Source organism: Pelodiscus sinensis, chromosome 4 (assembly GCF_049634645.1).
Source record: "Pelodiscus sinensis isolate JC-2024 chromosome 4, ASM4963464v1, whole genome shotgun sequence".
Classification (NCBI taxonomy): domain Eukaryota; kingdom Metazoa; phylum Chordata; order Testudines; family Trionychidae; genus Pelodiscus; species Pelodiscus sinensis.
Genome location: NC_134714.1, coordinates 128996135 through 129020555, shown reverse-complemented (window position 1 = coordinate 129020555; position 24421 = coordinate 128996135). Strand labels below are relative to the sequence as shown.

Genomic DNA, 24421 nt, shown 5'->3' with positions numbered 1-24421 from the left:
GGGGAAGGGTTGTGTGTCCCCATGAAAGTTAACTGATAAGTCCAGGCTCATCGATTAACTGTTTACACTTTCACATCCCTATCGAATACCTGGCCAGAGTCCGGACTGGCCAGAACTGGCTTTCCCGACAGAATTTGTGGTGCATCTTCAATGCCTTTCTCACAAGCAGCAGCCAACCCTGCCTTGTCTGGCTTTGTCCTACGGTAACAGGCACGATGTTTCTGAGACCCTCTTCAAACTGGCGGCCACGATTAGCCACGTCTGCCAATGTCTGGCCTTGTCTTCTGCTTGAGGAATGGGCCAATGAACAGCGGGTTCCACTTTCCAGGGATCCAGGCAGATTGTCCCCCTCCTGCCCACAGCCAAGGTAAGGGATTTGGGCGGCCCCATCTTGCCCTTTGACACGTTTACAATGAAACCTTCACTTCTGAGTCTCTTCAGCACATTTCCACGTGATCCTTATGATCCCACAAGGGATTAACGAAGGCTGTAATATTCTCGATATAGGCCCGGGCAAAGTCCTGTTACCCAGCCACGCGGTTGGCAAGCCTCTGAAAGGTGGCTCCTGCATTCATTAACCCAAACGGTAACACTTTAAGTCAGAAAGTCCCAAATCCATTAGGAAGGTTCATTATCTCCCAAGACGAAGCGCCAATATCTCTTTGTTAAATCCTGGATGCTCAGGTCTGTGTCGGAGTCCCCTCCTTCTCATGTCCACAGCTGCCTTCTGGCTGCTGTACCCTTTGACACAGATCCGCAGGGTCTGATCTATGCCCCAGCCTGTTATCAGCTACCTGGGAGGGACCCCTTTGGCGTGCTAAGCCTCAAGGACCCACAGAAACTGTGTTCTCTGCAACACTGAAATGGCCTTTGGGGCCAGTGATCCCTGTCTCCTGGCAGCAAATCCATCCGAGCCAGATTCCTGTAGTGGGCCCCTCCAGCATGTGATGCTCCCAGAGAGACAGTGGGCAGCCTGGGCAAAATGAGGAAGAGACCCGAGGCCACAGGATGTGAGTGGCCTTCAGCCGGTATGGAGAGACAGGGGCTTGGCCAGTGTTCAGTCTGGCCAGCATTAGCCAAGCAGGGCAGAACTGCTATGTCGCTGTGACTCCCGTCACTTCTCCATCCATTGGCCTCCCCTGGCAAAGCCTGTGGGGTCACATGGTCGGCCTGCCGGCACTTCCAGCTACATCAGTCCTTGGGGTTCCCATTGTCCTCACAGCAACTCCATTGATGTGGGTCAGTGTCTGACAGTCCTTTAACGCCCTAGGCTGGGTCCATGACATAGACACTGCACGTCTCTTGCTCTGTCCCAGGAGCTGCGGGACTTCCTGGAGCTTTGAAAGGGGAGGGGCACAAGCCAACAGGGCACCAGAGATCACATAACACTCAGCAAAACCATCAGGGTAGGCATTGTGGGATACTGGCAGAAACCAGTTCTCTTGACAAAACAAACAATAGAGTCCACACTGGCTCTTTGTTGACAATAAAGGGAGGGGAAAAGACAAAAGTCTCTTGCAGGCCTGGAAGTTTTTTGTTGCCAAAACTGGGTGTTTTTCCTGACAAAAGTGGCATTGCAATGTATAAGCGACGAGGAGTCCTGTGGCACCTTATAGACTAACTGAAGTGTAGGAGCATAAGCTTTCGTGGGCAAAGACCCACTTCGTCAGATGCATCTGACGAAGTGGGTCTTTGCCCACGAAAGCTTATGCTCCTACACTTCAGTTAGTCTATAAGGTGCCACAGGACTCCTCGTCGCTTTTGCAGATTCAGACTAACACGGCTACCCCTCTGATACTTGACATATTGCAATGTATATGCTCTCACTAGTTTGTCACCAAAAGGCAGTTTTTAGAGACAAAATGTGCACTGTAGACAAGCCTTAGGTCTGCTGCAGATCCTGCTTCCTGACAAGAGGTCCTGAGATGCAGCTCCTGCCCCTTGTGCAATTTCTTAAGATTTCAAAAGTCCTCTGTGAGCAGGGCCAGAAAGAGTTACACAATGAATTGTGGCTAACTGACCAGATTCCACCCACCAGCTGAGAACTGGGCTTGCAGGGTAGGAGACTTCATGCGATTCCCCCCGCCCACAGACCCTGATTGACCTGGGGGGGGGGGGGGAGGGGAGTGCAAAGTCTCTCCCTCCCTGCCCTCTGGTGCATGATGTTTACAGTCAACCGCCAGGGTTGACTCTAAGTGCCACATGCTCCCCTATCCCTAGGCCCTGACTGACCTGCGGGGAGGGAGTGGCAGGACCAAATCAACCTGCTTGGTGTGCCAGATCCGGCCTGCAGAGGTCCTTTAGCCCACCCCTGAGTTAACCAGGACTCTCTCACTTTTCTAATAAAGCTTAAAAGTCCTGGAGAGACAGCCGTGGTAGTCTGTAACAAAACCAAAACCAAACCCTGTAAAACTCATTTAAAAAAAATAAGAATTGGCAGTAAGTGTGTGACATCTGAAGTATTTGGGTAACATCTGAAGCATTCATTAACCTGGTGGGTAATGTGACTGATCCTTTGGGATCAAAACTTTTTATGGGACAAAAAATTTTCTGTAATCATATTTGACTTGGCTGTGTGGGTGGGAGCCCACATCTGGATTGCTTGCAGGAACTGTGTGTTTGGCTTCTGACTAACCAGTAAGCTATTGGAGAAGCAGTTTAGGTACCTGCTTGGTGCATTTAAGCATTAGAAATTACAGAGTTTTCAGGGATTAACTGCCTCATTCTTTGCAGTTTTCCCTAATTGAGCAATCTTGGTGTGGCAACCTCCAATTGTGGTTTGCAGCGCTAGGGCAAAGTAGCAGAGTCCCCTCTGTGCAGGGGAGCCCATGGGGGGGGGGGAACAGGGACATTTTCAGCCTTTAGAGTTGGCTCTGCAATGCTCTCCTGCTTGTGCCACAGCAGGGACTCCCAGGGCAGGCGAGACAGGACAGCAGGTTGGCAGGGAGGGAGGGCTGGGATCGGTCGTGGGCACAAAGCAGAGCTCCCCGTCAGTAGGGTTCAGAGTGAACAGCGCCGGGCGCTTCCCGCGCTGTTCCATTTCCCGCCGCCAGGGCAGCGCTGCCGGAAATAGCCGAGCGCCCGCCAGCTGTTCTGGCGAGGGCCGAGGAGTTCCGGGTGTAGCCGAGCGGTTCCGGAAATGGCCGAGCGGTTCCGGAAGGAGCCGATCCCATCCGGAAAGTCCCGGAGCTCTCCGAGCCGGCGGCGGCGTAGAAGCCGCCGCGGGAGCCATCATGGCGGATCACCTCGCGCGGCTGCGGGACGACGGGATCGCGAAGCGGCTGGTGCATGAGGGCCGGGGCCCGCTGCCCGACTACTGCGACGGCACCAAGGTAACCAGCCGCCCCTCCCCCACGGGGCACAGCGGGGCCTGGCGCGCATGCGCGGCGGGGACAGACCGTTAGGATGGGCCTGACGGCATCTGCAGCTCGGAGGCCAACATCCCTGACGTGGGGTTGGGACTGCGCATGCGACAACGAGCCGGTACTACGGTGACGTGCCCCGCCTGTCCGGCACCGCGGTTCTATTGGTTCTGGTGCCAGTGACGCACAACCGCCCTTGCGCGCGCTGATTGGCCAGTCACGCTAACGGGGCGGGGCACCCAGAAAGAGCGGTGTGATTGGACAGCGGCTCTGGCGCGGGGCAGTGAGGCCCCGTGCCAGGGAAGGGGCGTGTCCCCGGGTGCCAGCAGTGACAAGCCCCGCCTCCCTGGGCTGGGGGTGGGGCTGTAACCCGCGCGGGGAGGGGTATTTTGGTAGGGTCGCTCAGTGTTTACATTCATCAGGCTGGGCTCCCCAGGGCTGGGGGGTGTTACAGCAGCCTGAGCCCCGGGAACAGCAGGTGCCCATCCCCCGGCCCAGCCAGTCGCCCCCTGGCACAGGCCTGTGCTGGGCTTCCTCCCGCCCCGCAGAGCCGGGCCAGTGCCCAGGGCTCATGGTGAGACTAGACCGGCAGTAGCTGTCAGCCAGGCTGATGCCCCCCATCATGACCGAGAGGGCAGGGCCAGGCAGTGGCCCCAGTCCAGTGGGCGAGGGGGGCTGGCATGATACATAGCAGGGGCCTGCCCGGAGCACACGACCCAAGCTGGGCACGCAGCAGCGCCTGGGCCGGGGTGCTCTGGGTGACTCTGCTGTTCTCTGCCAGGTCCCTTCTATGTAATGGGCTGGGCCTGGTCACTGGGGTTGTCAGAGGTGGCGAGAGCTGAGACTCGCAAGGCCAGCGTGCCCACCTTCCAAGGCAAGCCTCCCTGCCCCAGATCTGCTATGGCCAGTAGCCAGTCTGGCCTAGCAGTCACTTGCCCTCGGAGCCCCAGCGTGCTTGGTGGCAAGGGGTGGGGTATGAAACAGCCTCATTACCCATTGATCTTCTCCCCAGGCCACTTTCCACTACCGCACCCTGCTGTCCGATGGGGAGCACCGCATGCTGGATGACAGCCGTGCCCGCGGGAAGCCCATGGAGCTCATTGTAGGCAAGAAATTCAAGCTGCCTGTGTGGGAGACCATCCTGACCACCATGCGGGAGGGGGAGCAGGCTGAGTTCCTGTGTGACACCAAGGTATCCTCCCACTATCCCCATTGCTCCTTGCATCCCCCTGCCAAGCATCATCCCTGAGCAATGGCTTATGGGCTAAGTTCCTGGGTCGCCCGTCAGAGATTTCTGTCATCTGTGCTGCCACCCCACCTTGAGACAGTTTTGTCTGGAGAGCAGCATTCCATTGTACCAGGCTCTGGGCAGAGCTTTCCAGAAGGGCAGCCAGATGGCTCTAGGACTTTGGGCTCATGATGAGCTAGTCCAGCTGAGATCTGTTGGCCTCTTGTAGCCCTGTGGGAAGCCATGCCGGTATTAGAATACCAGTCAAGCCACCTTGGCAGAGCCCCTAGTCCAGCTGGAAGGCAGCAGGAGATCTGTCGCCATAGCTACCCTCCCTCCCCAAATGCCACTTGATCTGCCGAGAGCAGCTTTCTTCTCAGCATAGCTCTGACCGTGCCGGGAGTTCTCCAGTGCAGCTTTGTTGGTTGTGGGGCTGATTTTCTTGCTCTTGGAGCTGGCAGAGCCTTCCAGCTCTCCGGATGGGGTCGGTGCCTCAGGGCTAGGGTGGGGGACAGACCTGTTCCTCCCAGCAGCTGCCAACTTCTCCCGTTTGGGGCCAGCCCCTTCCCAGGAGTTACTGGATTCCCAGGTCTCTGCTAGGTCTCTATTTGTGGGTGTTGGTTCAGCCCCTTGTTGTTAATGGGTCTGATTCCAGCCCAGTCGGCGCAGTGATCAACCCCTGGCCTTGTGCTCCTGGCCCCCGGGAGGAGAATGATCCGTCTCCTCTAAGTGGCCACGCAGGGTGAGCAGGTGCCCTGGATCAGTCCCACCAATTCCTGCCTTCAGCCTGCGCCCCTTGCCCCCGCTGCTCAGTGCTGACGCCCTGTCCCCCCAGCACGTGGTGCTGTACCCGCTGGTGGCGAAGAGCCTGCGGAACATCGCGGCGGGGAAGGACCCCCTGGAGGGGCAGCGGCACTGCTGCGGCATCGCCCAGATGCACGAGCACCACTCGCTGGGCTACCCCGACCTGGACGAGCTGCAGCAGAATCCCCAGCCCCTGATCTTTGCCATCGACATGCTGAAGGTGATGAGGGCTGGGGACCCTGACCTGGGGATTGGGGTGTACATGAGGGTGGAGTGCCCCTGAAAAGGGGGCCCCCCTGTAGTCCCTAAGGGGTGGGGAAAGATGGAGGGATTGGGGGGTTGTTCCAGGGCTGGATTGGGCTGGGCTTTCCCTTGACAGGTGTGGTGCCTGGGAAGGGAGCCAAGGGAAGCAGGTAGTGTGATGGATGAGGTGCCTGGAATCTCTTCGGATGGGCCTGGTGCCCTGGGGCAGGGCTGGGGGCTTGGTTCTGTCTGGATCAGCCTGGCGCTGTGGGCCTGGGGCGGGGCCAGGCTCTCTCCACTTGATGCAGCATCTTGTGGCTGGAGCAGAGCCGGACCTTCCCCCAACAACGTGCTGTTGCAGGTGGAGGCGCCCGGCTCATACCAGCAGGACCCCTGGGCCATGACGGACGAGGAGAAGATGCAGGCCGTGCCGCTGATCCACGAGGAGGGCAACGCGCTCTATCGCCAGGGCAAGGTCACCGAGGCAGCTGCCAAGTACTATGATGCCATCGCCTGCCTCAAGAACCTGCAGATGAAGGTAAGCGATTGGCCCGCCTGGACACAGCATCCCGAGCTGCTGCCCTGAGCACGGGGGTGGGGCGCTGGCTCGGGGGCTGTTCCAGGCCGCTCCCGCCCACCTGGTGTCCCATGGGAGAGCCCCCATTAGCGCTGAGCTCTGCATGGGGCTTTGGGCACCAGCCCCCCGTCTGCCCGTGAGCTCTGGCAGCGAGTCCTGCTGAGATCAGACTGTGCGCCCCCAGGGAACGCCACTCCCGGGCGCAGTCACAGCCAGGGCTGCCTGGGTCACCACAGGGTAGTGCCCTCGGGGCAGCCAGGGCTACGTCATGCCCAGAGACTGCAGCCCCAGTGTCAGGGGCCCTCCTGGAGTCGGGATGCTTTCTGACCTGTGGCCCTGAGCCTGGCTCTTAGCCCACCCACCTGCTGGCTCTATCCCCTCGCTGGGCTGGCCCTTGGCTCTGTAGTTGGCAATGCCATGCTCTGGCTGGGGCCTACGTAGCAATCCAGCGAGCCCCACTGGCCCCGTGTCTCCCAGCTGGCCCCATCCCAGGGGGGAATTAACCCCTTCGCCCTCAGTGGCAGTGGGGAAACTGAGTCACAAAGCTGGTTCATGACAATATTCCCATAGTCCCCGACCGCAGGCACCTCTGCGTTAGTGGCTGCATCAATGCCACTATCTTGCCAGGCTCCAGCCCCAGACCCCCCCAGCCTCTCCCCTCCCCTCAGTGCCTGTGCCTCGCTCCCTCCTCCTCCCTCTCGCAGGAGCAGCCAGGCTCCCCGGACTGGATCCAGCTGGACCTGAAGATCACCCCCTTGCTGCTGAACTACTGCCAGTGCAAGCTGCTGTGCGAGGAGTACTACGAGGTGCTAGACCACTGCTCCTCCATCCTCAACAAATATGAAGGTACGGAGCTGCGAGGGATGCAGCAGGACAGGAGTGGCTGGGGGTTGTGAGGGGCACAGGCAGAGCTCTGTGAGGGGAGCCCAGGGCTGGGCTAGCAGGGGCTGTGGGGCAGGACTGAGGGGCACAGGCAGAGCTGGGGGTGGGGAGCCCAGGGCTGGGCTAGCAGGGGCTGTGGGGCAGGACTGAGGGGCACTGGCAGAGCTGGGGGTGGGGAGCCCAGGGCTGGGCTAGCAGGGGCTGTGGGGCAGGACTGAGGGGCACAGGCAGAGCTGGGAGTGGGGAGCCCAGGGCTGGGCTAGCAGGGGCTGTGGGGCAGGACTGAGGGGCACAGGCAGAGCTGTGGGGGGAGCCCAGGGCTGGGATTGCAGGGGCTGTGGGTTGGGACTGGGGCGGTGCTGGCAGAGCTGTGGGGGGAGCCCAGGGCTGGGATTGCAGGGGCTGTGGGGCAGGACGAAGGGGCGCTGGCAGAGCTGTGGGGGGGAGCCCAGGGCTGGGATTGCAGGGGCTGTGGGTTGGGACTAGGGCGGTGCTGGCAGAGCTGTGGGGGGAGCCCAGGGCTGGGATTGCAGGTGCTGTGGGGCAGGACGAAGGGGCGCTGGCAGAGCTGTGGGGGGGAGCCCAGGGCTGGGCTAGCAGGGGCTGTGGGTTGGGACTGGGGCGGTGCTGGCAGAGCTGTGGGGGGAGCCCAGGGCTGGGATTGCAGGGGCTGTGGGTTGGGACTGGGGGGGTGCTGGCAGAGCTGGGGGGGGGGGGGAGCCCAGGGCTGGGATTGCAGGGGCTGTGGGTTGGGACTAGGGCGGTGCTGGCAGAGCTGTGGGGGGAGCCCAGGGCTGGGATTGCAGGGGCTGTGGGTTGGGACTAGGGCGGTGCTGGCAGAGCTGTGGGGGGAGCCCAGGGCTGGGATTGCAGGGGCTGTGGGGCAGGACGAAGGGGCGCTGGCAGAGCTGTGTGAGTGGGGAGCTCACGGCTGGGCTAGCTGGGCAGTGAGTCAGGACTGAGGGGCACCACCCCTCCTTTCCCCCCAGACAACGTCAAGGCCTATTTCAAGCGGGGGAAGGCGCATGCAGCTGTGTGGAATATAGCGGAGGCCCAGGCCGACTTCGCCAAGGTGCTGGCGCTCGACCCATCGCTGGGCTCCGTGGTGGCCAAGGAGCTGCGCAGCCTGGAGGCGCGTCTGCGCCAGAAGGACGACGAGGACAAGATCCGCTTCAAGGGCATCTTCTCCCAGTAGCGGGCGTGCCAGGGAGCCGCCAGGGGCTGCACAGGCTGAGGGGCTCTGCTGACCCCAGCACCATTGTGCCCCCCACCAGAGCCCAGGCTAGAGCAAGCGGGCAGCTCCGTCCGTCCGTCCGTCCGTGCTTGGCCTGACCCCCTCCCCCCCGCTCAGTAGCCAGAAAACTGATATTTATCTTTGGGCTTTGTCCGCCCTTCCCCCCGCCCCAGCCAGGCCAAAGCCACTGCCATGCCCCTCCGCATCCCAGTGCGGCCCGATGCCCTGGGCACCCCACGACCCCTTCCGTGGGTGAGTGAGCTGGGTTGGGTGCCTTGGAGCTGGTTTATCTGCAGGACCCTGCTGGTCACGATGGGGGCCCTTCTGGGCCCTCCAGAGCTACCCTCACTCTCCTAGTGCCCAGGAAGCGGCTCCCTCCCCTCCCCTGCTTCAAGTTCTCAACCTGGCCCTGCCCCGGACCGTGGCTGCCAGAGATGCCGTGGGCCGAGATTGGTGTCTGGACTCAGAGCCCAGGGTGGGCGTCCGCCTAGGCACTCCACATCACGGTGAGCCCTTCACCCTGGCCCGTGGGAACCCCCTCTCTAATGGTGCTGCCTTGGCAGGGGCTCTGGCCCCGGCCTACCCCGCGTGGGGGCAGGTGCCAGGAGAGGCGGGACAGCTCCCTGGGCAGGACTGTGGGTGCTTCCCCGGCTGGGCTGCAGAGGGCTCGGCTGGGAGGGGCCGGGGGAGTGGGGATGTCTGTTACCGATGTGTGAAGTTGCTAAAATCCACCTGCAACCTGCGAGCGTCTGCTATTGCTGCGTCGCTGGGGCCGGGCCGGGGGGGGGGGAGCTCTGGGGGCTGGGGGTCAGACCCTGGCATTGTTGCACCACGCTGACCTCCCCCAAGGGGCAGCCTGAGCTGGTCACTGGCATCCACTGGTATTCGCACCCTCCGCAGGGCTTGGGAGTGTGGGGTGCCCAGCCTGGCCACAAGGGGGCTTGGGAAGCAGACAGGAGCCCATGATGTCGACTGCCAAGGGCTGTGCATTTGAGTCCTGCTCGGGCATAGCCTGGCCCAATTTGCCCCTTTGCCCAGGGACAGCAAGGCTCCCCCAGGCCTGTGTGGTTAAGGGCTGATTCTCCAAAGGGCCATCAACCCCAAGTGCAGCAAGCTGGGCTGTCGAACTGTTGTGCCACATCAGGGGTGTGAATCTGAGCTCCCAAAATTCAGCCCTCCCACTGAGCTGCTTTTAGCAGGGCCGGAAGTCTTATGGAAGTTAAGGCCAGAAGTGACCATCGTGATCCTTTACTCTGACCTGCTGCGTCCTTCCTGCCCACTCCTGCACTAGCTCAGAACCAGTGGCAGGGTTAACAGAGTCCCCCAGCAAGACCGAGACACACCACTATTTAACTCAGTCCATCAAATGACCCATGTGCCATGCTGTCCAGAAAGGGAAAACACCAAACTCTGCCAGCGTGACCTAGCGAAAACTTCCTTCCTGACCCCAAATATGCCCATCAGACAGACCCTGAGTGTGTGGGCAAGACCCACCAGCCAGACAGCTGGGGAAGAATTCTCTGTAGTAACTGAGCACCCTTCCCGGTTAGTGCCCCATCTCCAGCTGTTGCGGGTGTTTGCTGCTAGCAGTCAGATCAGCCGTGTGCCTTTGGAGGCAGTCTCACAGGCGTCCCTGCCGTACATCTGTCAAGGTGAGTCTTGAAACCGCTAATGTGATGCTAGAGCCCTTACAGCTCTCCTGTCAATCCACCCCAGCAAGAACAGTAGCTGTGTCACAAGGAGAAGCGCCTGTCAATCCACCCCAGCAAGAATAGTAGCTGTGTCACGAAGAGAAGCGCCTGTCAATCCACCTCCGCAAGAACAGTAGCTGTGCCACGAAGAGAAGCGCCTGTCAATCCACCCCAGCAAGAACAGTAGCTTTCACGAAGAGAAGGGCCTGTCAATCCACCCCAGCAAGAACAGTAGCTGTGCCACGAAGAGAAGCGCCTGTCAATCCACCCCAGCAAGAACAGTAGCTGTGTCACAAGGAGAAGCGCCTGTCAATCCACCTCAGCAAGAACAGTAGCTGTGCCACGAAGAGAAGCGCCTGTCAATCCACCTCAGCAAGAACAGTAGCTGTGCCACGAAGAGAAGTGCCTGTCAATCCACCCCAGCAAGAACAGTAGCTGTGTCACAAGGAGAAGCGCCTGTCAATCCACCCCAGCAAGAACAGTAGCTTTCACAAAGAGAAGGGCCTGTCAAACCACCCCAGCAAGAACAGTAGCTGTGCCACGAAGAGAAGTGCCTGTCAATCCACCCCAGCAAGAACAGTAGCTGTGCCACGAAGAGAAGCGCCTGTCAATCCACCCCAGCAAGAACAGTAGCTGTGTCACAAGGAGAAGCGCCTGTCAATCCACCCCAGCAAGAACAGTAGCTGTGTCACGAAGAGAAGCGCCTGTCAATCCACCCCAGCAAGAACAGTAGCTGTGTCACAAGGAGAAGCGCCTGTCAATCCACCCCAGCAAGAACAGTAGCTGCGTTGTGAGAAATGCCTGTTAATCCTCCCCAGCAAGAACAGTAGCTGCGTTGTGAGAAATGCCTGTTGATCCACTCCCAGCAAGAGTGGTAGCTGTGTCGTGGTGAGAAGTGCCTGTCAATCCACCCCAGCAAGAGTGGTAGCTGTGTTGTGAGACATGCCTGTCAATCCATCCCCAGCGAGCAGCAGTGTCTGTGTGGCAGGGCAAAGCTCTCCCACCAGCATAGCACTGCCCACACCAGCGCTGTCAGTGGTGTAATTTATATTGCTCAGCAAGATGGCAGCTTTGAGAGACATAAGTGACACTGACATACGTGGTAGTGTGGACACAGCCTTTGGTTTTTTGGCTCTGCTGCTGCCTTCGCTCCTCTGATGGTTAGAAAGCTTGGTCTGATTTCAGGTCTAAACTTGTTGAGGGCCAGTTTATAGTCATTTGTTCTTGTGTCCATACTGGTGCTTCACTGAAGTAATTCCTCCTGCTTATCCCTCTGATGTATTTAGAAAGAGCAATTCTGTCTCCTTTCAGCCTTTGGTTAGGCTGAGTAACCCCGGCCTCTTGGTGCCTCATAGAAGGTAGGTTCCCCATTCCTTGGACCATCCTAGTCCCTCTTCTCTACACTTGGTCCACTTTGAATTCATCTGCTTGGAACACGAGACCAAAACTGCCCACACTGATCCAGATGAGATTTCACCCAGGCTGTGTCTACACTGGGCCACTTATTCCAGAAAAGCAGCCGCTTTTCCGGAATAACTTGCCAGCTGTCTACACTGGCCTCTTGCTTTTCTGGAAAAGCAATGATGAGCTACTGTAAAATTGTCAGTGTTTTTCCAGAAAAACTATGCTGCTCCCGTTCGGGCAAAAGTCCCTTTCCAGAAAAACTGTTCCGGAAAAGGGCCAGTGTAGACAGCACAGTAGTCTTTTCCGGAAAAAAGCCCTGATCGCCAAAATGACGATCGGGGCTTTTTTCCGGAAAAGCGCGTCTACGTTGGCCACGGACGCTTTTCCAGAAAAAGTGCTTTTCCGGAAAAGCATCCTGCCAATGTAGATGCACTTTTTCCGGAAATACTTATAACGGAAAACTGTTCCATTTTAAGCATTTCCGGAAAAGGGTGCCAGTGTAGACGTAGCCTCAGTGTTCTATATCCCTGTCTCTGCGGGAAGTCCCTTGTCTGATGCACTCTGGGTCTGCATTTGCCTGTTTTACAGCCGCATCACACAGGTGGCTCACAATTAGCCTGTGATGAACTGAAACACCCAGGTCTTCACCCTTTGCCATTGCTTCCACCTGATACGTCCACCGTTGATAGCAACAATTCCTGTTGTTAGTCCCTAGGAGCACGGCCTTGCACTTTGCACTGTTCAGTTTCTTCCCATTTCTAGTCAGCTTTCAAGGTGGTCCAGATCTCCTGGTATGATATTCTGGGCTCCTCCGTATTGCCAGTACCTGCCAGCCATGGGTCAGCAGCACACTTTCATTAGCACACTCCACTTTCTGTACCAAGGTCATTGATGAAAATGTTAAATAAGGTTGGCCCCAAGACAGGTGCTTGAACAACTCCACTGGCAGGGCCATCCCTGTGCACATGTGGCTGCGTAGGGCACCTGAAAATTCGGGCACCAACAGGGCAGCATGTAAGAATGGGTTGGCTCCTGCGTGTGTGGAAGCCGACCCGCTCTTACCTGTGATCCTGCTGGTGCCCCAAATTACAACAGCATGACCTTGCAAACGTTGGGGTGCGTGTGTCCTTACCACGGCTGCTACTGTTCCCCCTAGCTACCTGAGTCAGCCTCCCCACTTGCTGAAGCGGCTCTGATGCCAAGCGAGCTGCGTGGAGCCTCCACAGGAGCCATTTAACCCCCTTTCTGCTGGACTCTCCTGGGTAACGTGCCATGGCTGGAGAGGGAATGAGGAGAGAGCAGGGATCCCGGGTTGGGGGCGGGAATAAGTCACGGGGAGAGGTGTCTGTGGGGCCCCATCAATCTTAAGGATGGCCCAGTCGACTGGTAACCTAGCCTAAGAGTTCACCTGTCAGTGTGACCCGCTCTGGTCTCCCCCTTTTACCCACCTCCAGTGGAACGACTTCCCAGGTGGAGCTGCACCAAACGCCCGTCTGGCTTTGCACATGCAGTGCCGCCAGCTCTGGGCGCAGCACCCAGCCTCGCACAGCAGCCCTGGTGCTGGCTGACAGGCGGGGCCGCTGCCTGCCTTGCCCCTGGACAGAAGACACAGCCGGCCTGTGCAGAACAGGGCATGGAGCAAATGGCCCATGTCCTGGCAGGCAGAGGTTCAGCACCACCCAGAGCACGGGCAGCGCCTGACCAGCTCCGCTAGCAGCACTAGTGGCCAAAGAGCAATGGTGACAATGCCAGTCTCTAAGTACCCCCGTGGGAACAAACGTGGGCATCAGCCTGGTGGCCCCAGGACTCACTCAAGCCCGTGGGTGGAAGCTGCAGGCAGCCAAAGGCCAACTGGAACCTGGGCGCACTGTACCAGTGAGAGTAATTACCCACTGGATCAGCTGCCCCAGAGGGGGGGGGAGAGGCGGTGGATTCGCCATCGCTGGCAATGGTTAAATCAAGCCTGGATGTTCTCCTAGAAGTGCTGCAATAGGGATTAGTAGGGGATCATTCTCCGGCCTAGAAAAACAAGCCCTGTGGCTGTTGCCCATGAAATCGTCTGCCCAAGTAAATGTGAGTCTCTAAGGTGCCACAGGACGCCTCGTTTTGGCAGATCCGGCCAAACTCAGCCACGGCTCTGAGCCCTTTTCTGGCCTGGGTGCCACAGGAAGGTCGGCCCAGCTGATGACAATGGTCTTGCACCTGGCCTTGGACTCTAGGAATTCTGCTTTCTCTGTTCAGACGCAGGCTAATCAAGCATTTGCCGGTGGGAGGCAGGAGACTGGCATCGCTAGTCGTAACAAATGCCAAGGCCGTTGTAACCCTGCAGCACAGGACACTGAAATGGCAGCTCCCCCCACTCGGCTCTCTCAGCAGACAGGGGCGTAAGGAGCGGCCCATCCCATTTGCGGTTGTGTTTAGCTGGTTGGGCCGTGCTGGGCTCTAAGCCGTTCAGAGCGTTTTCTTCTGCGTTAGCAGCTAGTTCCACTTTTGACAAGGCCCCGACCCCCTTCCTGTCCCGCTGAATAGGTTCTAACCTGTGGGTTTAACATTCCCATCGCACACGACCTCCCCCAGGGACCTGCCGCCCTGTATTCCCCTCCCCTGAGGATCTGGCCACCTCATCTTCCCCTCCCCTGCCCCAGGAACCAGCCCGTCCTGGTTGTATCGTTCTCCATTTATTTGTACATTTTTATTCCACATTTACACCATTTAAAAAAACAACCCAAAGAACCATGAATCCATCCAGCCCCTCCCCTTCCAGGCCCCACCTGCTCTGGGCCTGGCCCCTCCCGACCTCACTTGCTAACTCTGACACGGAGGGAAATAAATAAAAGAGCCCCTAGGTGGGGGCAGCTTGTGCCCCGCAAGGAGTGTGGCCTCAACCCAGCTCCAGGCTGTTTGGCCCCACACTGGGGACCCAGCATCAGACACAGGACACAGCCAGGGCTGGAGGGGGAAGGTCTCTGTGCAGGGGGCTGAGTCATGCAGGGTACAGAGAATTGCCCAGATACAGGGACAGCTGGTCCTCCTCCCAGTTGCTGTGCTGTGGACGGAAGGGCCCAGGGGCAAAGGTGCCAGAGCCGGGCCTTGCATGGGGGGCGGGAGAAGAGGCCCAACCTCCTAATTTCCAGCACCAACTTACTGTTCCTCTGGGGAACCAAGCCACACACCCCAAGGGCAGCCGGTTGCTCCCAGACAGAACGGCATGGGCAAGAAGTGGGCAACAGGGTGCGCCTAGCAGAGAACCGGGGGTGGAGGGGCACCAGCAGAGCTGGGGGGTGGCACCCAGGGCTGTGGCAGCAGGGGGCTGTGAGTGGCAGGCAGGCCATGCCCGAGACAGCAGTGGGCTGTGGGCAGGAAAGGGGAGCCCAGGTGAAGGGGGCAGGCCATCCCCGGTGCTGGGGGCTCCTTGGGCCCCTACGCACAGTTCTGGCCCCGGGCTGGGGCTGCGGCGCAGCACGTGGTCCCAGCGGGCGCTCCCTGGTTTCCTTGTGTGGGTGCAGTGCCGGCGGCGTGCGCGCCAGGCCGGAAAGCGGCAGGGGCTCATTCCTCGCTCTCCAGCTTGAGGCTGACGCTGCGGGCCTTGGCCCGGGGCGCCGCCGGGGCGCCCCCCTCGCGCTCCACCTGGCTCTGCCCCCGCGAGCGCAGCAGCTGGCTCTGCTTGCGCAGGAAGTCGACGGGGGCGGGGCAGCCGTAGGTGCCTTTGCCCAGCGTGGGCCGGGGCGCCCCCTTGGGCGAATGCGCCAGCGAGGCCGTCTCCAGCTGGGCCAGGTGCGCCACGTAGCCCTCGGACAGGAACTGTGGACAGACACATGGACCCAGTGTGGGGACAGACGGCGGCGGGTGTGCCGGGGCCCAGCCCCCACTGCCCCTGTGCCAGACCCCCAAGGCCATGGGCACCTCTGCCTCCCAGCTTCCAGGCCCAGGGGCTCTGAGCCTTATGCAAGGGAAGGCTCCTGTGTCCCATTCCCTGCCCATCCCCACCACCTCCCCGAGCCAGACTGATGCCAGCACCGCCTGGAGGGGAAAGGACCCGTATCCCAGTCCCTGTCCCCTGGGCTGGCCAATCCCCCAACAGGGGCTGCCCCTTGGGCTCTCCCTGGTGCCCACGTACCTGGCACTGGTTCTGGAACTTCTTGACGGTGCGTCCAACGATGTAAATCTGGGTGGGCAAGAGCCCCAGGGAGCTGTAGACCGAGATGTCCTTCGTGGAGCCATAGCCAGCCACAATGGTGACCTCCGCCTGCGGCACATGGGTACTCAGCCTCCTGGTGCCACCCGAGCCCTGAGCCCCTTGTGCTGCCGGACCCCGCCCCCTTGTGCTGCCAGACCCCGCCCCCTTGTGCTGCCAGACCCCGCCCCCTTGTGCTGCCAGACCTCGCCACCACCCATGGCACCCTAGCCCGTCTCATGTCACCCAAGCCCCGCCCCTTGTGCTGCCAGACCCCGCCCCCTTGTGCTGCCAGACCCCGCCCCCTCGTGCTACCCAAGCCCCATCCTCTCTCACTGCCCTAGCCCCACCCCTCATTCCACCTGAACCCTGCCCCCTCCCCACCCAAGACCTGTGCCCTTGCAGAGCCTGAGCCGTCACTCACACTGCCTGAGCCCCGCCCCTTGTGCCATTCATGCTCCGCCCCCTTGTGCCACCTCGTCACAGCACTGACTAAGCCCTGGCCTGCTCCCTGCCACCCCCACCCCCTGCCCCGAGCCCCGCCCAGCGCGGGCGCCACCTCGTTGCGCAGGCTCTGCAGGAAAGCCGCTTTCTGGCGCAGGGGGTCGTGGGTGAGGCCGTCGCAGAAGGAGACGACGCCGTGCGGGAAGTTGTGCTGCGAGAGCCAGGCCACCACGCGGTGCTTCTGCATGTCGGGGCGCCCCGTCACGTAGACGATCATGTACCCCGAGTCCTGCCAGTGTCTGGAGCGACAAGACACGGGCATCACGGGGGGCTGGAGCTGAGAGGACAGCTGTGGGAAGGGGGTTCGGAGGGGAGGGGGTAAGTGGGGGTACAGATGGGGGGCACCCGGGGCACCTACCGCACAACGTCGACGGCGCCTGCCCGCACCTTGGGGTCGCTGCCCATGATGGAGACGCTGGCCGTGAAGGAGCCGTCGATGCTGAACACAACCGCCTCGGTGCCGCGGGCCACCACCGTCAGGAAGGCCTCGGCGTAGCTGTGATCCCCTCTGCGTGCGGGCGGAGGGGAAGGTCAGGGATTGGGTGGGACACAGTCGTCCAGAGACACCCCCCCCACACACCTAGCTCTCCCCTCCCCCACTGCAGGGGACAGTCCCACAAGCCGTCCTGGGGTCAGAGCAGAGTGGGCCCCCTGGAACGAACAGCCTCCCCTCCCCCATTCCCGAGTCCCATCCCAGCATGAATTTCTGGGCCTTCCCCTGGGGGCTCCCTCTGGCAGGCTCCTGGTGCAGCCCCGCTCCTCAAAAGGTCCCTGCCCCGGGGCCCCTCTCCGGGACCACATGCAGGGCAGGGCAGGGGGCTCACCTGACCATCATGCGCACGGGGTACATGCCGATGCCCAGCGCCTTCTCGGGCGGGATGAGGAAGGTCAGGCGCCCGCTGCTGCTTGTCACCTCGGTGCCGTAGTGCAGCCACTTCCCCGACAGCGGCTGCGTCATGATGTAGATGTCCACCTGTGTGTGTGTGGGGGGGGGGCACACAGACGAGAGCGTCGGCTCGGAAACGTGCTGTGAACAGCCCCTGCTCACCTGCCCCGCCTGCCCAGGATCCCAAATCGGCCAGCGCGGCACCGACACGTCTGGCTTCCCCTCGGAGTGGCCGAGACCCCCTCGTCCACAGAGCCCGGAGTCTGTGATTCAGCTAAAGCTAACGACCTGCAAGGGGATCTCCCGGCTGCTGTTAGACTGTAACCCCAAACACTGCCCCATCCGCTCCAGGAGGAGGCAGCCAGCTCGTGCATCTAGCTAAGAGCCCCTACCCCTTTCCGGCCTCCTGTCTCCCAGGAGCGAGCCCAGGTAAGCTGAAGGCAGCTGGGAATGGCTTGCTGGGTGACTCAGAAAGATCCGCAGCGTTCGAGACGTCTCCCCAGCCAACCCGCCCTGCCGGCCTCCAGACAACCCGCTGTCGTGTTCCCCTCTGGGACGGCTCAGACCCTGGGAGAAGCTGAAGGATGGATCAGAGACCATCTGGCAGCCCACCCCACCGCCAGGATCTGTTGGCTTCAAAACCGAACTGGAGAGAGAAACTGCGGCGCTGCCCTTCCTATGCAAATTTGACACTATCCCTCATGGCCTGAGCAGAGACATGAACTGGATGAGCCGTTATAGTCAGCACCCAATTGACATGAAAAGCTGCGCATGGGGCACCTCCCGCCCTCTCAATTAGCCACATTAGCACCGGCACTATAACTGCCTGGTTTTCCCCCCTCCCCCTTCTTTTTCTGTTATAAATTGTGAGGTTCCCCCTTTTTTCTCCACTCAGCTCATCTGAGGAAGTGGATCTATATTTTTGTTAGTCTCTAACGTAAGAGCGGCCAGACTGAGTCAGACCAAAGGCCCATCTAGCCCAGTGTCCTGTCTTCTGACAGTGGCCAATGCCAGGTGCCCCAGAGGAAGTGAACAGGACAGGGAATCATCTTGTGATCCCTCTCCTGTCATCCATTTCCAGCCCCTGACAGAGGCTAGGGATGCCGTTCCTACCCATCCTGGCTAATAAGTATTGCTGGACCTGTCCTCCATGAATTTATCTAGTTCTTTCTTGAACCCTGTGAAAGTCCTGGTCTTCACAACATCCTCTGGCAAGGAGTTCCACAGGTTGACGGTGTGAAGAAAAACATCCTTTTGTTCGTTTTAAACCTGCCGCCTATTAATTTCATTTGGTGACCCCTAGTTCTGTGTTATGGGAACAAGTAAATAATTGTTCCTTATTCACTTTCTCCACACCCGTCATGATTTTATAGACCTCTATTATATCCCTTCTAACTCTCCTCTTTTCTATGCTGAAATGTCCAAGTCTTTTTAATCTCCCTTCATATGGGACTTGTTCCAAACCCCTCAGCATTTTTGTTGCCCATTTCTGAACCTTTTCCAATGCTAAGAGATCTTTTTCTAAGGTGCTACAGGACTACTCAGTATTTTAACGTTACAGACTAACAAGGCCACCCCTCTAAGACTTGGGATGTGAGGGTTTGGTGTGCTCCCTCTGGGAGTCACCGGGGCTAGGGTTGCCAGCTGGTTTCAACAAAAATACCGGACACACTTGACATTCCATCACAATCGACATTCCATCTTCGTTAGAAAATACCAGGCAGTTCTATTTTCTCCATGTGTTTCCCGAACAGAAAGCTGAAATATTGGACTGTCCAGTTCAAAACCGGACACCTGGCAACCCTAGCTGGGGCCCTCTAGGAGTGACAGGAATTGCACAGCACCCGGAAGGCGGTCAAGAGACTCTGGAATCTGAAGAGACATTGCAGCAGAGAAGGGCTAATTAGTCTGGGCTAATTCTGATCTAGGCCTGGTGGTGAATCAATACGACACCGCTGGCGTTCTGCAATGTGTCGCACACCGACGCCATCTCCTGGACATTGGTGAGAGCAGCAGGGGAACAGAGAGCTGGAAAGTGCTCCCCAGAAATGAACCCCCCCCCCAGCCTCCGGACAGGGCAGAGCAGTTCATTGCTCGGGGATCCTTTCACCCCTATGGCAGGGCGCATGGTGTGACTCTAAAGACAAACGCCTCCCTGGAGACCCCCCGGAAGGGGGTGTCCGGTGTGGGGGTGGAAGACTTGCGGAGGATGACTGGGAAGCAACCCGGCCTCAGCTCAGCGGCTCTGCTTGTGCGGCCGAGGGGCAGGCCCGAGGGGCTGGCGGGGGCTTCGCTGGGGGGGCACTGCAGTGTGTGTGCTAACGGCTCCGGGGTGTTCGTACCCTGGGCGCTGAGCACTGCGCGGCGAGGAGCCCGGTGTGAGATGGGAGCCGATGCCTCGTGGGCTCAGGAAAAGGGGCTCTCCTGTTAGCTTCCGCAGGCCCGCTCCCCCCCCAGCACAGCGAGCCCAGGTCGGCAGAGATCAGCTTTCAAATCCAAGCAGTGCCCGGGCAAACTCAGAGCTCTGACCCCGCCATTCGCGCTGGCACGGGGGCAGCACCTGCTGAGGCACCCAGACAGACCCCCCCTCACAGACCCGCACCCGCTGGGGCACCCAGACAGACACCCCCTCACAGACCCGCACCCGCTGGGGCACCCAGACAGACCTCCCCCCACAGACCCGCACCTGCTGGGGTACCCAGACAGACGCCCCACACACACACCCCTACCTGCTGCGGCACCCAGACAGACCCCCCCTCACACACCTCCACCTGCTGGGGCACCCAGACAGACCCCCCTCGCACCCACCCACCTGGTGGGGCACCCAGACAGACCCCCCCACACACACACCTGCTGGGGAACCCAGACAGACCCCCCTCGCATCCACCCACCTGCCGGGGCACCCAGACACACACACCCTCGCATCTTCCACACCCGCTGGGGCACCAGGACAGACCCCCCCCACACACAGCCCCCACACATGCTTGGGAACCCACACAGACCCCCCCAAAACCCTGCCCAGAGAATCCCCTTCCACCTGCTGGAGCACCCAAAAAGACCCCCCCCCCCCGCCCCTGCTGAGCTCACTGGGTGGAGCAGAAGGGCGGAGCCCAGAGAATCCGTCTCGGAGGCAGTGGGGCTGCAGGGTCCCCACACAGCAGAGCATGGCTCTGACACTGACTCCATGGCACCCCACTGCTAGCACCCACACGCCCTTTCCCCACATCCTGTTACCCCCCAGGTGCAGCGCCCCCACCCCGCACCCCAGACACAACCCTCCAACAAGGGGTATCCCCCCGCCCCACACTCCAGACACAACCCTCCAACAAGGGGTATCCCCCCGCACCCTCTTACCCCACACCTGCTGGGACACCCAGACTCCTGCACCCCCCATCTCCACCCACCAGGGTGCCCAGGTGCCAGGATTCACACTTCCAGCCCCTCCCCCCCACCGGGGCCGGTACCTTCTCCCCGGTCAGCGTCACCACGTCCAAGGGGCCGTACATGAAGCGCCCGCTCAGCACCTGGGACCGCCCCTCGCACACGATCACGTCGCTGGCTCGGTGGTTGGACGTCACGTTCTGTGGGGGGAGGGGGCTCAGTGGCTGCTGCTCCCCCCCCATGGGCTGTTGGGGGTCTCTGCCCCACGCCCCAGCCTGAGCTCACAGAGCACAGCTCCCGTTCAGAGCCCCAAGCCTCAGAGCCTGGCCCAGCACCGCCGGGGGGGGCCCGTAATGTGACCTCGGCCATCAAACCCCATCGCCCGCCCTCGTTCATCCCCCCCCACCCCCGGCCTGGCTTGGGCCCTGGCCCTGCCCACTCCACTCTCTGCCCGCAGCCCCGCATCACCTCCCACGCCCAGCCCCCTGCTCGGGCGCAGGCCAGCTCCCCGGTGTCAGCCGGGCGGAGGCCACGTACCCGGATCTTCACTTGCGTGCGCTTGCGCTGCCACTTCTCGCGGGGCACGGCGGGGCTGTAGATGGAGCCCTCCTCGCACTCCGTCAGCTGGGGGCGCTCCTTCTCGATCACCTGCAATGCCAGCCTGGCCTCAGTGCCCCTGCCAGGGCCAGCCCCCGCCACAGGGCACCGATCCCCTCGCCACGGCATCGGCCCCCCAACATAAGGCACCGATCCCCTCGCCACAGGGCATCAGCCCCCCAACATAGGGCACCAATCCCCTCGCCACAGGGCATCAGCCCCCCAACATAGGGCACCGATCCCCTCGCCACAGGGTATCAGCCCCCCAACATAGGGCACCGATCCCCTCGCCACAGGGCATCGGCCCCCCAACATAGGGCACCGATCCCCCCGCCACAGGGCATCAGCCCCCCAACATAGGGCACCGATCCCCCCGCCACAGGGCATCAGCCCCCCAGCATAGGGCACCGATCCCCTCGCCACAGGGCATCGGCCCCCCAACATAGGGCACCAATCCCCTTGCCACAGGGCATCAGCCCCCCAACATAGGGCACCGATCCCCCCGCCACAGGGCATCAGCCCCCCAACATAGGGCACATCCCCCGCCACAGGGCATCGGCCCCCCAACATAGGGCACATCCCCCGCCACAGGGCATCAGCCCCCCAATATAGGGCACCGATCCCCTCGCCACAGGGCATCGGCCCCCCAACATAGGGCACCGATCCCCTCGCCACAGGGCACCAGAACCCCAGCCACAGGGCACTGGCCCCTGTACACTCCCCTTCATGCTCAGGCGAGACACCCCCTGTGCCACAGACCCTGCCCCCAGGCCCAGCGGCTCCCCCTAGCCGGCTCTGCCCGGGCGCACCTGGCGCAGGATGAAGGCCACCACGTCGGAGGACTCCCAGTAGCTGGCGTGGAAGAGGTGCGGCAGGGTGATGGTGGGGAAGGCGGTCAGCGCGTCGGGGCAGTACAGGGAGTAGTCAATGCGCTTCGGGCCCCACCACCGCTCCAGGACTGTGGGGAGGAGCAGTATCAGGAGACCCCGGACCTCTGTCCCTCCGCCGCCACCTCAGACCCCCGCCCTGACCGGCCCTAACCCCCGCCCCCCTGCCCAGGACTCCCACCCCAGTCTGGCTCTGCATTCCACTCCCTCTGGCTGATACCCCAACCTCCGACCATGCCCCACAACCTGTGCCCTGAGCCCTCCACTGCACACTGGCCCCTCACGCGGCACCCTCTGCCCCTACCTCAGGCTGGCCCCAAATTCCCACACTCCTCCCTGCCCCCTTCACACCAAACCTGCCCTGCTCCCCACACACCAAACCTGCCCTGCACCCCACATCTCCCACCCTGTGCCCCCCTGCCTCTAGACCTGGCCCATGCCCTGTACCCTGCACGCAGTACCCCCTCATCTTAGACCTGCCCTAGGATCCTCCCCAGATCTACCCTGTACCCCCCATGCCCCTCCCAGACATATCCCTTACCCCTTGGACCATGCCCTGCAGCCCCATACCCAGCCCTACCCTGTATCCCCCACCCCCTGCCTCGTGCCCCCCTGAATGCTGCACTCCCCCATCCCTCCGTGTCACATTTGAAGTCTTCGCTGGTGCTGGGAGCAGGCAAGCGAGGGGTGGGGCGGGGGCCGGGCTGCACTCACTCTTGACGACCTCGCTGGTGCTGGAGAGGGCGGGGGGCTCCACCATCTCGCTGCCTTTCCAGAAGCCCCCAAAACTGCTGGTGGGGGTGGTGGGCGCCGTCAGTTCCAAGTCACCGAGGAAGAGGGTGGAATGAGTCTGCAGGGCCTCAGCTGAGCCAGGGAGAGAGAGAGCAGGGTGAGGAGAGCAACCCCAGGACCTGCCCCCCCCCAGTCCTCCTGAGACAACTCACAGGGGACCCCTCAGCCAGACCCCCACTGTCCCAGCTCCCACCCGCCCCCGATTGCCCACCCCAAGGGACATCCTAGAGGGAACCCCCTAGCCCGCATTGCCCCACAATGTTACCTCCAGCCCCCATGAGACTGCCCTCAGCCCCTGCCCACTCCCAGCCCGTACCCAGCAGTGCCGAGGTGCCGTCGCCCAGCGGGTATTTCTGGTAGCGGGGCACGCCCAGCGGGGGCACGGCGTGGAAGGCTTTGACCAGCAGGGGCTCCAGGCGCGAGGCGCAGGGGTCGGCTGCGTGGAACAGGTTGTAGATCTGCTCGCAGGCTGGGCGCATCTGGACCACTGCAGGGAGAGGGGGGTTAAGTGCATACGCTGGGGGGGGGGGAGTGAGCAAGGCGGGAGTGGGGAGCAAGCAATGCGGGGAGGGGGAAGAGTCGCGTACTGAATGAGCAATGCTGGGGGGACGCAGTGAGGTGGGGGGCAAGTAATGAGGGGCAGCAGCTCTTGTACCTGTGGGGGGATGCGAGCAATCTAGGGGGAGGTCCCTGCACCGGGGGGAAGGTGAGCAACAAGGGGTACAAATGTTTCAGGGGGTAGGGTCAGTACCGAGGGGATTGAGAGGCCCCTCTCTGTTGCAGAGTCATGGGGAGAAGTGGGGTGCTGGGCCCACAGGCCCCATCTCAGAGCAATGGAGCTGAATAAAGGGGACCCTCCCGGGGCGTCTGTATACAGGCTGGGGCAAAGCAGAGACTCTGGAAATCGGTGCCACCGTGGTGGCGGCAATGGGCTTTGCAGGCAGCCGTCATGCCCTGCAACAGGCGGCCACGGCAACGGAGTCCAGCTTAGAACAATCTGTGTGGTGGGTTCTCTGACGTTCCAGTCAAGGGGGGCAGGTTTGTTCCACAAAGGAACGAGTTGGGGGCTAGGCCAGGTGATCCCCATAGGCCCTTCTGGCCTGGGAATGCAGGAGAAAAGAAACAGCAGGAAAAGTGACATGGCCAAGGCTCCCTGCAAGGGAGGTAGCAGAGCAGCGCAGCTGGGGTCAAGCACAGGGAGGGCACCAAGGCCCAGGTGGGAGGCTGGCTCCAGCAGCTCCTGGCAAGGGTCGTGCATTCCACCCCCGGCGAGGTTCTGAGAGTTGCCAGCCGCGGAGATCCCGACACACCAGAGAGGAGGATGAGGGTGACAAGCAGTCAAGATGCAAAGTGCCCCAGTTCGAGGGAGGGGGACACAGGGGCACCTTTTCCCTCCGAAGCGGCCTGTGAACTGTATCCCCCGGCAGGCAGGCCGTGTAGCCTCCCCCCTTCCGAAGCCCTGTGAACACTCATCTTTCCCCAAGGTGGCTACAGCTGCCATGGGGCCTGCGGGACAGCCACCCACTCAAGGAAGAAATCCACGGTGGTGGCGGCAAATATCATCACTCGCTCCCCTGCGCCAAGGACCTCCCCAGCGAGGCCTTTAGCCGCCAGGGGCTAATTTCATGTCAACCTTTCTCTGGCACTTATGGAGAAAAACACAGGGTCCGAAGAACCTAAGACCAGCCATGGTGGGTCAGAACACCACTCTGTCTAGCCCAGTGTCCTGTCTTCGGATAGTGGCCGGGGCCAACTGCATCAAAGAGCAACTTCTC

The 24421-nt window shown here is 60.9% G+C and overlaps 2 protein-coding genes across 3 annotated transcripts in view; one reads left to right on the top strand and one right to left on the bottom strand.

Annotated features, from left to right (window-relative positions):
- Positions 1 to 3178: 3178 nt before the first annotated feature.
- AIP (AHR interacting HSP90 co-chaperone) lies at positions 3179 to 9072 on the top strand. 2 transcript variants are annotated; one of them, XM_075929083.1, is made up of 6 exons: positions 3179 to 3332; positions 4375 to 4554; positions 5426 to 5614; positions 5999 to 6175; positions 6919 to 7052; positions 8086 to 9072. In XM_075929083.1, exons 1-6 carry the CDS (start codon positions 3234 to 3236, stop codon positions 8426 to 8428), a joined length of 1122 nt encoding a protein of 373 aa, XP_075785198.1. In that variant the 5' UTR covers positions 3179 to 3233; the 3' UTR covers positions 8429 to 9072. The 2 variants fall into 2 exon arrangements, with proteins under 2 accessions (XP_075785198.1, XP_075785197.1); XM_075929082.1 differs by having other exon boundaries at positions 6919 to 7060.
- Positions 9073 to 14092: 5020 nt separating this feature from the next.
- Positions 14093 to 24421, bottom strand: part of PITPNM1 (phosphatidylinositol transfer protein membrane associated 1) — a 28792-nt gene continuing 18463 nt past the window's right edge. Inside the window, 10 exon segments of the mRNA XM_075928881.1 lie at positions 14093 to 15226; positions 15543 to 15671; positions 16159 to 16342; positions 16462 to 16611; positions 16928 to 17076; positions 20454 to 20570; positions 20908 to 21018; positions 21777 to 21925; positions 22569 to 22718; positions 22963 to 23133. Of these exon segments, the coding sequence (XP_075784996.1) occupies positions 14972 to 15226; positions 15543 to 15671; positions 16159 to 16342; positions 16462 to 16611; positions 16928 to 17076; positions 20454 to 20570; positions 20908 to 21018; positions 21777 to 21925; positions 22569 to 22718; positions 22963 to 23133 (1565 nt within the window). The 3' untranslated portion in view covers positions 14093 to 14971.

What these genes read in the sequence shown, in the direction of transcription:
- AIP (XM_075929083.1), top strand. Translation starts at nt 3,234, where the DNA reads ATGGCGGATCACCTCGCGCGGCTGCGGGACGACGGGATCGCGAAGCGG. An exon ending in ACTACTGCGACGGCACCAAG is followed by an intron (nt 3,333 to 4,374) that starts GTAACCAGCCGC and finishes TCTTCTCCCCAG; the next exon opens with GCCACTTTCCACTACCGCAC. An exon ending in TCAAGAACCTGCAGATGAAG is followed by an intron (nt 6,176 to 6,918) that starts GTAAGCGATTGG and finishes TCCCTCTCGCAG; the next exon opens with GAGCAGCCAGGCTCCCCGGA.